A 13,888-nucleotide genomic window follows, 5' to 3' on the forward strand; every position below is an offset into this window, starting at 1 on the left:
CGACCATAGGTGTTTTCTGTAAAACATTAAAGGTAATTGAGAGTATTCAATAAAGCGCCGTCCAACATGCAGATTCCACTCAAAGGCCTGAGTCGACACAAATTGGGGGCCAAGGATGCTATTGCGGCGAGGCGACAGCCACTGGAGCATAGCGCTTTAGAACACATCACATTCGGAGAAGGGCGGGGGGGGGAAGACAATCAGGAACAAAACAATGGCACTGCTGCTGCTGCCTTTGGCATTCAGCACCATTGTCGGATCGAGAGAGAAAAAAAATAGTCTTAATGACACTCAAGTACGCACTGGGCTGAGCTACAAAACGAGAATGGAAGATAATAAACTGGGAAAAAAAACAAGTGGGAAACGAGGGAGGGTAAGGGAGGGGGGGTAGCAAAGAGAAAAAAAAGGGGGAGCGAATGTGTGGTTGTACTCTCGTACTTGGGAAAGTAGAAGATCTTAATGACACTCAAGTGTGGGCTGAACAACAAAGATAGAAAGCGGGAGAGGTTGGAACAAAAGGTATGAATGGCAAAAAGGTCAGAAGGAAAAGGTCGTGAACAGGGCGTGGACGATGGGAACTGGGGAAAAATCAACGAAATGATTGGGGGTGGGGGGAACAGGGAGAATATTAAATGTTAATATTTATATATAGCAGGGAGGAAAGTAGGAAAAAATGGTCAGGGGCGTGAAAAGTAAGAAACGGGAGGAAGGAAAACGGAAAAGAGAGCAAAAGGCAATGAATGGGGAAAAAAGGTAGAAGAAGGGGGGAGTGGCAGATGGGGAGGAAAAACAGCAAACAGAAATATGGAAAAAGGCTCAAAAACGATAACAGGAGGAGGGAAAAAAAGGTGGGAAACAGATGAAAAGGTAGGAAACTGCAGACAAACTCGTCCAAAAGAAAACAGATGCGTGTGGAAATGGGAAAGTTGATCACCGGGAAAAAAGAAAGTTACAGAAGAAAATGATCAAGAACGTGAGAAAATGGGAACGTTCTACGATTGGATAAAAGGCAAACGGAAAAAGAACAGAAAATGGTGGGGGCACAGGAATAAGGTTGGGAGCGGGACAAAAGTCAGAACTGGGACAAAAAGTCAGTGGGCGGGGGTGGGTAGAGAGGAATTTAGTAGGAAATGTGAGAAAAAATTCGAAAAACGAAAAAGTAACGAAACAGGCCTGATTAGGATAAAAGGTAGGAAATGCGGCAAAATCCAGCAAAAGTACGAAAGAGTAAAAACAAAACACAAAAATGGAAAAAGTAGAAAATGAGATTTGAAAACAGTGAAAAGCAGGAAACCGGAATAAAGTAGCAAATAAGAGAAAACGTTGGATTGGAAAAAGTTAGTAAACAGGAAAAAGTAAGCAACAACATAAAAAGTGAAAATGGAGGAGTGCTGAAAAAAGGTAGGAAGCAGTCAGTGGAGAAAGGGAGTGAGCAAGAAAAAAAAATTTCAAGTAGCTACGGACATATGCACTTGTGCAAATGTCAGAATATTAAAAAAAAAAGGCTCAAACTAACTTACACATTTTTGTAAACAAAACATTTTTTCCACAAAAATCAGACAATTCAGTGATCAAAGACAACTTGGACACTTTTGAAATAAACATGAAAGGACTTCACAGCTTCACAGAGCCTCCCGCAGTATTTCAACACAATTTTCCCAATTTCTCTTCCAAATGGAGAACCGTCGTGCAAATGGTGTGGGGGGAAAACACCCCGCCACAGGAAAGTGTTGAGTTTTGATGTCTGGTGCTCAAGTAAATGTGCTGAGGATACATTAAGCATATGGATTGGTGACATTCAACCTCACCCCGTAGCCTGCAAGCTTCCCAAATGACGCCCAAAAGCGCCCATCCCTTTCCGTCTTACCCCTCCTCTCCCCCCGCCCCTTTTACGCCGTACCTCACCATCTCACATCCCTTGCCCCTTTTCAGGCGAGAAGCCGCGCGTCATCATTCTTGCTTCCTTTCAAGAAGGCCTCATAAAAGACGACCTTTTCCACTTGAAAAGTACATCGCTATCACGTCTAATGATCCTCCCACCTCCCATATTGCAACAGCCCCCCCTTCGCCTCCCCCACATTCCCTCCACCGCCTTTGCTTTACACAGGGGCACGTGCGAAAGCTTGAACCAATTATAACGGCGGCGTAAATGATGGCTGACACTAAATGCCAGGTACTGTATTCCCGCAAAGGGCATTTTAAATAATGCGGCGTGGCGTCTAATGGCAGCGCAGCGTGTGGGACGCCGAGATTGGAAAGCACCGGAGCGATGCCAGCCGGTAGTAAATTTGTGGTACGGAACACTGCTTTTGATGCCTGACAAAAAAGTTTGTCAAAAAAAAAAAAAAACAAGACGGGCTGTTGGTGGTTTGGTAAAAACACCCAAGACCGTCTTCCGTGTCGCAAAAGTAGACATTTTCATGAAAAGGTCACAAAATGAGTTTTTTTGAACAGCAAGGCTTGAAATGAGATGCTACGTGTGTGTGTGTGTTTTTTTTTTGTTGCTGAATATTATAAATACGAATTTATGGAAGCATCAAAAGAAATTTTGTGTTGGGTGAAGGTGAGGGAGGTGATTTCATATGTATGATAAAGATGATTCCGTCGAGACGCATTTTCCACAATCTCCAATCAACGTAAAATACACAATTTTGCAACTTTGAGAACGTATTTCAAACATATGAATGACATGTACAAAATTTGGTAGGTGATTTTTTTGCAAACGTCAAAGACAAGTGGCGTCAGTGAACTTCATATACGTTTCGGTTTGAGATTGAAGACAATTTTACGTCTTCCGTTCGGCTAAAACACATCTTTTCATAAACAACAAGTCTATTTTTTTATAAACATCAAGGACAATGAAGCATTTCTATGAACTGAAAGTATACATTCCCCTAAAAATAAATCAAACTGTGAACGTCGAGAATTTTAACTTCGAACCTCAAGAAAAACTTGTTTAAATGTCTATTTTTTGCAATATTCAAAGAGGATTTTCTCAACAATTAGGCTGATGCACATGTTTTTTGCTAAGACGTGTAACCGGGTGGTTGCCGACTGCGTCGCGTTTAACAATAGTGACGACGCACAGCAGGATTTCTTGTGTTTGTTCCGTTTAATCGTCTCAATCACTAAGGCTGACGGTAACAGCAATAAAACAATGTTCCCCCGTCAATTCTGGCGGTACAGCGAGCCCCTACATTTTTTTTTACATTTGATGACACGCACGGCAATGTATTGAGATTATTAAACTTGTAAGTGAAATCAAACGCTTCTCCAGCTCGAAAGATGCTTATGTCCCCATGAGAAGAAAAAGGGGAGGGTCAAAGGCACAGGGACAGTTTGTAAGAGGCATCAAAATTTTGTTCCACCTCTTGATAATGGAGGACATAGTAAAAGAACACGTCGGGTATTTATCATGTCACAGATTTTGTGTCTTTCAGTACAGTAAGTATTTCCAAGTTTTTTTTATTGCCCATTAAACATGGACTACAAATCTTCAAAAGGTAATTTAAGTAACTCCCTAGATGTCAAAAAACATTTTTTCCACAGAACATCAAAGATAATTTAGGCTTCTATGAATCAAAACAACACATTTTAATAAACACTGAAACAATGGAGTCTTAACTGAACCTAAAATATAGTTTCCGAAAATATCCTAAAAAAAAAAAAAATTCGCCTTCAGTTGAGCACAATGCTGACACCCGTCAATGACAATTTTAGATCTCTGATTACCTAACTTCCGACATCCATAAAACCAAGAGACAATTTAGTCTTCAATTAAGCTAAGGGACAGACAGCATCTGGTAAAAATTGGACAACTCAGAGTTTACAAACCGCAGTACGTCATTTCTCAAACAAGACAATCTTCGCTTAAAACGATTCTCAGAAACATCAAAGACGACGATACAATTAAGCCAAAGCGAGCTATTTCACAAAAGTCAAAGATTATTTATAAATGACGAGAAGAACGATATTTCGTAAATATCAAAGATAATTGAATGGTGGATTAAGGTACACATTTTCACAAACAATACAATTCACTGTCACTCGTTAAACAGTTATTTATTTAGTCTGGTCAAATTTAATTAAAACTGTTAGCGGCTCGTTTTAGTGCTACATTGAATCCTAAATGATGTCATCTTGCGAAATGTCAGATTTCCGCTCAATTACGTTTTTGTTGTTTTCATCTCATTATCTGCCAACCGTCTTCTCGACAATTATTCGATGTTTTTGTCACCTGTACCGATAGCTTGTCGTCAATAGGCACGATAGCCGCAATACTGCAATTGAGTGATCGTGTTTGAATTTCCAACATAAATAAGTGTGCCTGTCGGCCGGGGAACACAGAAATCACTTCACTCGGTTAACCTTGAGAGTTTGTTTTTCTTTTTTAAAGAGGGATGACTCTTTTTTGCCAGTGACAGCTGCAGCCCAGGACGCAAAAAAAAAAAAGGCATCTGGCATTTAATCGTTACGAATATGGCCGCGCGATCGATCGGCCATCAGTCAATGGCAGGGATTCAGGTACACTTGCGCGCCTCGCGCACACGCGGGTCTCGGGGTGAATTCTGCGTGGCTCATCGTCATCATCATCATCAATATCTGTGAGTATACTTTGAGACACGAGGCCATGTGGTGCAGTCTAACATCAAAGCTCTACAAATCGGGTTTGCAATGTGTTTTCACAAACATCAAAAGACAATTTGGCCTCCTCGGTGAACTTAAGTCTGTGCAAGAACATTTTGTGGAAAATGTAATTAACCCACTAAATTTATTTAGTCTTCCAAAAAGGAGTTTGACACCCCTGATTTAGAATCCTGAGATACTTGAATTTGTAAATGTCAAAGAACATCAAAGCCAATGAGGTCATTTAGTTTTCAGGGATTCAACATGTTTTTCATGAATATCAAAGATAATCTGAAGTTTGTAAAGAAGCCAAAAGACATTTCCATTAACCTGGAGCTCATTTTTTGTCAACATCGGAGACATTTTCGATTGTTCCGTGAACCAAATTTTTTTATAGATATCAAAGACAATTAACATCCTCATTTAACTTCAGATCTGTGGTTTCATAAAGACAATTTCCGATGTTCAGGTTAAAAAAGGGAAGAAAAAAAATTCTGCCAAATCATTCGGACTGTTTTGACTGCTCTGTCATTTTGCGTCCGTCTCGGCCATCGCCTTGCGACGCAGACAAAAGGCGGCAAACAGGCGTCTCTAATCCGCCGGCTGAATGAACAGGAAAACAAAAGGGAGGAGGAAGGCAGACACGGCAGCTTGGACACATGGTGGATAAGCTGATTAGCAGAGAAGACATGGGCGGTAATGGAGGCATGCGCGGGAACAAGAGGAATCCATGCGATAGGGGCGAGATGGCGGAGGAAGAAAAGAAGCTAGCGAGTGCTAATGATGGGGAGCACAAAGCGCAGAGGAGGAAAAACAATGTCGAGGAGTGGGGGACGAGGGGAGGGGGGAAGAAAAGCATCACAAAAGCAATGTCTTGCAAGAAAGAAAAAAATACCTTGAAAAGAAGCACGCATCAAGAAATTGACGTGAGCTCCACCTAAAAACACGCAGTTGGTCTTCAACAAGCCCGACGTACACGTTTTTGTAAACATCAAAGACAATTTTGTTCGATACCGATGCAACTAAAGTATGAAAACATCAATTTAGTGTGCTACAAACCATCAGTCTTCAATTTGAAGTACACGGAAGCATGAAAGACAATTAGGAGTCTATGATAAGTCTCCGAGTCACGATGAGCATCAAAGATCACGTCGAGTCTTCAATGCTGCTAAAAAGGATCATTTCTTTCAAATCAAAGACAGTTTTTAAGCCTGTGTGTATTTTGATAAACGTCAATGATGATTGTGTCAGGTTTTTAAGAATCGTTTTACAAGTTATTGTAAACATCAAAGACACCATGAAGATGATCACTTTGTAAAACATTTGATAACAATTTAGCATCCTCGGATATCAAAGCTGTTTTCGGAATGAAAGAAATTCTGTCTTACAGTTAACCGAAGGAAGACGTGTTTGTTAACATCAAAGACCATTTGAAATCTTTGGGCATGCATCGTGCAAGATCCAAGACTATTTAGACTAGTGGTGGGTAAACGAACTGCCCATAACTGGCCCAACGGCAATTATATCGGTGTTTTTGTAGACAGGGAAGACCATACAGTTTTCAATGAACGTCTTGTATTTAAAAATAAATCAATCAACAACAATTTAGTCTGTAACCTACATCTTTATTTATTTATTCTTGATTCTCTCCTCTTTCATCTCAAACCGCTTCAAACAACAAAGCGTGTGACGGAAAAGTGGTTAGGACTGCACGACTGTTTGTGTTTTATGTTGTGTGTTGTGTTTATTATTTTACTTTATGTTAACTGTTTTGTAAAGCGCTTTGTTACAGCTGCCGCTGTTGTGAAAGCGCTATATAAATCAGAATGTATTGTATTGTATTGTATTGTATCTTTAAAACTCGCTTGCTTCAAAATACCCCTCCCCCACACACACACAAAAAACTACCTAAGGTTATTTTTAACCCAACAGTTTTAAGGGTGTGACTTAAGACAAGTTTGGGTCTGCCGTAAACATCAAAGTCATTTTTCACAAGGGTACGTACAAACTCATGAGATGCACGAATGCGTGGCGACAATACCGACGCATGGCCTGCTGACCGCCGTGACCAAGCGTCCATCCAGGTGGACCTGCGCTAAATGTGCAGCTAATTCAAATGAATGAGATTTACTCGGAAAAGAATATGCTCCTGCCTCTAAGCTGCTTTACTCAGCCTCGCATGACACAAGGCGCACACACACACACACACACACATACACACACACACGCACGCACGCACCGCGAGACACCTTGAGCCATTTGGTCCTCTTTGACGTGGGTAAGTGCACCATTAAGAAGCTTCAAACACACACAAATCGTCATAAACATAATTTGTTGATTTCTGACGTTTCAGAGAAGCCCAAGTGATGAAGGTGAATGTCAAAAGCATTTCGCTTGACAGAGGCTGAGCCGCCCCGTTGTTTACGCCTCTGTACTGTACCGATTGTTCCATCCCAATATATAAAACATATACGTCCTATACACAAGGGCATTATCCAACCACTTTTCTCATCCAAAAACAAGTTCTTAAACTTTGTACAATTTGCACAGAGCTGACATCCGGTGAGGTCAGGTTCTCTAATCTTCCGGCATCAGTGCCAACTGTATTTCCATTTGAACGCCCGGGTGGATTCGAACAGCTTTATCTGGCCGTAAAGAGGAACTTAGCAAAAGAAAAGGCCAACAAGACTTTGACGTGACCAGAATATGACTGGATCCGGCATAAGCGATTGTGGTCCACTTTAAAAGGTCCCCATGTGAGCGGGTAATCGGCCAAATTTGGACCACCTTAAGGCCGGGCTGTACCCCGAGCTGATTGCGACTAAACTGGACAATTGCATTTTACAATGCACACCTGCACAGCAAGAGACTGACCCTCACACACATAACCAACTCGCTCCCACAGAAAGACTGCGAACCCTGTTTTTTTTTTTTCTTATCGGGAAACAACGATTTGAGGTATTACTTATACGGCTGTATTTTATTTTATTTTTTTGGTCATTGAACCACCAACAACAAGGCGCAATTGACAAAGAAAAAGGGAACTGCCCGAGGCATTGTAGCTCAAACCGATGCAGATATTTGAGAGACTCCTGACAATCACCACCTCGTTCAGTGACAGAGATTCTCATGGCTTTGCTTTTCAATCATTTCACATAATAATCACAGGAAAACAAGTGAGTGACAATCAGCCACTCATGAAATGTAATTGCAGAACCTAACATTGGAATTTGAAATGCAGCAAAAGACCACACAAACCAGAATCCCACCTAATCAGACACCAGGGATTGCATCCCACCGAAAGAGAATGGAGTGTGAATTCAAGAGAAGTCAAGATACCTCCTCCAAGGAGAAACCCAGATGAATTACAACGGCTTTATCTGGCTATAAAGAGACACTTAGCGAAGAAGCCTCTCCCAAGGCAGCGGGTGAAATGATGGCATCATCAACAAAGGCAAACTGAGCTCTCTCATACTCTCACACCGGACCCTTGGCACTCAGGCGGGATCGATAGCGAAGCGGCACACATGCATGTCACTGCCCGACAAAGGCGCGCCTGTCTCTAAATCCTGGCTCTCCCCGGCCGGGAATGCCTCAACGAAATGGCGGCAATCAATTAAAAGATGTCCGTTGGAGAATTTCCGGCGGATAACGAGGGGCAGGGATGAGGTCGAATGAGGTAAATGATCAAAACAGAGTTTAGGGGAGGGGGTGTTAATGAGGGCTCTCGTTTGCGGAAACAAGGTGAATTAATTCATCCCTGGACTGCGCTCGTTGTTGTTTGTTTAATCGGCAGCGGTGATGCTTTCAAGGCCCGGTAGCTCGACGTAATTTTCTTCGACCTTGAGAGGTATGAGCAGACGGATGGCAGGATGGGTGAACGAGTGGACTTATGTATGTCTGGGCAGATGCGTGCACAGATGCACAGACGCGTCGATGAGTGGACTTGGGCAGATGGACAGACAGATGGAACGACTAATGAATGGATGGACGTGAAAGGCAAGTATGGCTAAATGGGCGGATGGTTGATGGACTGATGGATGGATGAGTGGACAGATGTATGGGTGACGGATGGCAAAGGGAGAGACGGCCTGATGGACACACTAATCGACAGGTGTGAGGATGGCTAGATGGACAGACAAATGGACAAGTGGACAGATGCATGGATAAATTGGCAGATGGACAGAAGAACAGACGCAGGAACAATTAGGCAGATGGACAGACAGATACGAGTGGGCAAAAGGATGGACGAATGGGCGGAGGGAAAGAGAGACAATCAGATGTGGTGATGGACAGACATTGGAGGAGCGGACGCTGGATGAATGGATGAGCAGATGAATAGGCAGGCTGGGCAGACAGACAGACAGACAGACAGGAGGACAGATGAACGAGGTGACAAACAGACAGGCACGGATGCACTGTATAGCCCGGATGGAGTGATGGATGACTGGACAGACGGACGGGCAGATGTGAGAGGACGGGTGCATGGAAGGCAGATGGTAAAATTTCCCCGACCTTGAGAGAAGCGTGTAGACAGATTCGTGAGAGATGAGAGATGCTTGCAGACTGATGCGTTACTTAAGAGGCCCGTTGAGCACGCAGCCACTTTGCTGAAATCCCCTGAAGCACTGTTGCCGTTAAAAGTAACATTAAGCTGCAGTAATTCATGAAAGAGAGACGATGGATGTCATCCTCTGTTCCACTTCGGGGCACCAGGGGGCGCTAGAATCAATACCGCGACATGAAAAGAAAAAACACAATTGCCATTTTCTAAGGGCTGTCAGCCAACTTGGCGAGCCTTCCCTTCTGAAATAACAGCTCATTCCATCCCCAACTCTCATGAGTTGATTTACCGGAAAGCCAGCGTGAAAGTAGCTAATTGCATTTGACATGCTTTAGCAACACTTCCAGAAACGTCTCTTACCGTACATTAGAAGAACATATTCAATTTGCAGGTTGACTTTGCGAGGCAAATTATCCGAATGCGTAAAGCTGCAGAGACTGCATTGTCCAGCAAATTTCCCCTTCTTCCTTGCAGTACGTATCAGAGGCAGATTTTTTGTTTTTTTAACACGAGAGATTCACAGGCCAATACCCTTTATGTTGAAAGCAATTTCTTCCAACCTCGCAAATCTCGATGTGCTGACACACAGCGGCTGCGTGAACGCTCACTTTGCTGAATCTGAGATGGCCAGCTAAACAAATCTCCACTGTTACGCCCCTGATAAGTCAATTTCGACAAAGCCACTGTGAAATCATCTAATTGCTTTCAACACAAATGAGTGAGGGTGTGAAGCACGATACGCTAAATTTCCCGCTAACCCGCGAACACACAATTCTCTGAGATTACGTCAGAATAAGACAAATTCAAGGATCAAAGTCACCACCGCGTTCCATAATGGTACCTTATACACAAGACAGTGAGCTGGGAAATAGACGGGAGTGTGAAAGGGATTCAAAGGGAGACGTAATAATTAGCCCCATCGGGTAGCAATAACCCAAGTAGAATCCAACTATAGCTCTTCCCGGCAGCGTACCGATGCCACGAGTCCCATCTATTCCATGTCAGTGCTTATTACCGCGTGTGTGCAGCCGCCGACGTGTCAACTCCCAATCTTCCTCGAAGGGGAGGCATTAATTGCACGGCCAATTCCGCAGCTGGATGTGCAGCCGTGCCGAGGGAAAGGTGGCTCTTGGAAGGCCACGCAGATTAGGCACGCCATCGGCCGGCTGTGCCCCGTTTCTGCCGCGCTGACCCAATTACCGAGGTGCTGCCGCGAGGGTGCGAAGAGCCCGCAGGCAAAGCCTGCCACCTGCATAGCAAGCGGACAGATGGACGGACGGATGGATGGGGAATGCACGAATAGATGGATGAACAGAAGGATGGGTGGATGGATGGACAGGCAGAATGATTGACAAGTGGATGGATGTATCAGGGGTGGACGGCTGGATGGGCGGAGGAACAGACGCAGGAACAGATGGACAGACTTGAATGACAATAAAGATGTAAGAATAGATGGATGGCAGATGAAGGGACAAATGAATGGGCGAATGGATGAACAGACTGACGCATGAATGAACTGATGGGCGGATTGGACAGACTGGAGGACAAGTGGATGGATGTAGGACTGATGTTCAGAGGGACGGCTCGGCAGACGGAAACACGGAGTGGACGGCTGTATGGACGGCAGGTGGACGGATGGACAGATGAGTAAATGGATGGATAGGCGGACGGATGCAGGACAAATGGATGGATAGCCGAAACATTGCATTCGTGGATCAAAGACCTGGATGGATGGGCATAAGATAAGATAAGATAAGATATCCTTTATTCGTCCCACACTGGGGAAATTTACAGCCTCCAGCAGCAAGAATGTATGTAGAAAGAAGAAAGGAGAAAGAGAAAAAAAAACAACAAACATCTTTCAATTAAATACAATATGAACACAAATGGATAAATCGCAGTACTATTTACAATTTTCCTTCACATCATTTAATTATTATGATTGTTATTTTTTATTCATCAGCCTGACATCTGGATAGATGTGTGGAGGGTTGGGTCTGACTCTGACGGATGGATCCAAGATGTCAGAATGGTCAGTTTCTTAGTTCATGTTTATTTATCAAATTGAGGCCCACAATGAAAATTAAAGGTTGCTCGTGTAGGAAGATGTAGCGTCTTGGGGTTCACCTTAGCCCTACAGGCCCGCCTCCGTCTTCGTGGCTGGATGCCGACTTCCTGTTTGTTTACCACTGAATCTTCCCCACGGCTGCCAAGAAAGCAGCAGCGGAGCGAATGGCAGCGCATTAGCCGGAGCGCACAAAAGCAAAAGTAGGCGGCTTGGAAGCTTGGAAGCCAGGCCCCACGCCTGTTAACAAGGCCGGCTGATAAGCGCTGACTCATTAACAAGCCGAGGTGCGCCTCGCGGGCTCTGCGAGGGAATCGCACGCCAAACTCGCAGTGACATTTAGAAGACATCCTGAGATAGTTTTACATGTGGATACACGAGCAGAGGGTCAGGCTATTTTCTGGATTCTTCCATAGGTTTGCGACCACCTTCTAACTTGCGAAGGGTCGGCATCTGACAGAAAAGCAATTATTACTCCCGTTTGTGGCGGCCCTCAATAAAGGCGAGGCGGCAGATTGATGAAAAAAAACCTCACCGCAGCCAGTACGAGCAAGATTCACTCCCAAATTCTGCATCGTCATCGTAGCTTCACATATACTGCTATTGTTAAAAGACACACCAGTAACTCAACATAAATCTTTCCAATAAGTGCAGGTCAAAGCAGCAGGTGGCACTATACCACCACACTGATGTTCGCCCAGCATATTGATCCTCCCCACGATTGTTGACACAATTGTTTTTTTTCTTCTTCTTCTGTAACTGTATTTTTAACAGAAAACAAACCTATGGCTATAACTGAACTCAATAACTCGCCCAAAAAATACAAATGTATGTTTCCCGACTGTGATGTCAGCAGATGCATGAGCAAGTGGGTGGGTGCACGGTCTGGATGGATGGCAGCTGGATGAAAAGACATATAGGTGAATGGATGGACGGATGGATGAGTGGCTGATAAGCCGAAGGAAAGGTGGAAGGATAGACGGAAACCTTGATAATGGTTGGATGGACGGATGCGCAAGAGATGGATGGGCTGGTCACGTTAATGGATGGATGGGTGGACAGATCGACGATCTGGAATGCATCGGCGGCTGTTTAATGAACGGATGGAGGATTGTGTCCTCTGATGTGTCATGTGGTCATCCATTGATTTGCTGAGCTCGGTGTTCTCTCTCTCTCTCTCTGTAATACATAAGATTGAATAATTTATGCTAAGTAGATCTTTGTGCCTCAGGACCCTTTTAGCGCGGAGACTCCATTATGACGCCCTTCTTCTACTTCTTCCACTCACCACCACACCCTCATCCTCATCCTCTTCCCTCTTCCTCCTCACTGCTCTGCGGCGGTGTGACTGACTGAAGACTGATTCAGCAGCACAATCGCTAACAATCAGAGGCTCAGAACAACAACCACAGCCAAGGCTTTTTGTTTTTACCATTTGTCGCCTGTGAAAGTAAAGCGCGAGCGGCACCGTATTAGCATTTTGCTCCCTTGGATCCAAAAGGGATTCCGTATCAGGATGAGACTTTACCTCCTTTAAGCTATTAAGATCCCACAAAAGCGCTACAAATTACGTTTCCACTAATGAGATTGCACAGATTTAGAAGTGTGAAAGAGGCACATTTCCCCTTATACGGCGCTATTCGTATCTCATTCCACAGTTGCAGCAGAGGTCCATTTTGTAACTCAAGCACTACTGGAGCTCTGAAGGGAAAACAGGTTGGATTCTTACCCCTCAACCCTAAACCTACACGAAAACCCTAATCCTAAACCCACTATTACAATGAATGTAACATTAGTCTGTGGTTGGTTACAACGCAAGCACCATAATGGTGCTGTGTGTTGCGATATGAATAAAATTCTTGCAAGCACAGTTTCGGTTCAGGAATTGCTGGATGTGTCATTTTGGTGAAAAAAAAAAGAGTACAGTGGTACCTCTACTTATGAAATTTATTGGTTTTAGAAGAAATTTCCTAACTAGAAAATTTTGTAAGTAGAGGCGCATTTCTATGTAAATGCCCTAGTCCGTTCCACGCCCCCCCCCAAAAAATTCATACATAAATGTTTTCTAAAGCATAAAAATGCATCAAAATATGTAACGAATACATGCTACAATTAGATTATTGCACAGTAAATGGGAGTTGTGCATAATGTAAAAAACAAAGAATAGAATAAAGAATAAAAATGATGGTCATTTGACTTTTAACTGTGTCCTCGTCATTTTTGGCCCTCTTTATTATCTATCTATCTCAGAAGTGTTTTTTGCCTGGCGATTTGAAGAGCTGATTTGATTTTGTCGGCAAACATAGGCATAGTGAGCGTTCGCCCGACTTGTGATCGCCCGACTGGTGAACACTTTTTCTGGTTATTTGCATTTACTGAACCATCAGAACACCTCCTGGGCGAATGACGAGGATGCTGCATCGACACATATTTATCTATCTCCACACATAGACTCATACTGTAGAGGTCCCTCTTAGCCAATGGGATGCCAGGATGATGTTTGGTAATAGCCAATGGCAGAGCAGCTATATAAGTATGTTGTATCCGGGAAATTCGGGGCTGCGAGTAGCAGGACAGACTGTATTTTTACCTTTCGTATCTTGAATTTTCTTTCATAACGAGACAATATTTTC

General features: G+C 43.6%; 1 protein-coding gene across 3 annotated transcripts in view; it reads right to left on the minus strand.

The window, feature by feature from the left end:
* Positions 1-13,888, minus strand: part of cadm3 (cell adhesion molecule 3) — an 83,993-nt gene that overhangs the window by 61,114 nt on the left and 8,991 nt on the right. For 2 of the 3 annotated variants that reach the window (XM_052087416.1, XM_052087418.1), the window contains exon 3: positions 5,522-5,563. The exons of the other annotated variant lie outside the window; for it this stretch is intronic. In XM_052087416.1, the coding sequence (XP_051943376.1) occupies positions 5,522-5,563 (42 nt within the window). The remainder of the gene's footprint in view (positions 1-5,521; positions 5,564-13,888) is intronic. 3 annotated transcript variants of the gene reach the window in all.

The sequence above is a fragment of the Hippocampus zosterae genome, chromosome 15 (genome assembly GCF_025434085.1).
Source record: "Hippocampus zosterae strain Florida chromosome 15, ASM2543408v3, whole genome shotgun sequence".
NCBI classification, from domain to species: domain Eukaryota; kingdom Metazoa; phylum Chordata; class Actinopteri; order Syngnathiformes; family Syngnathidae; genus Hippocampus; species Hippocampus zosterae.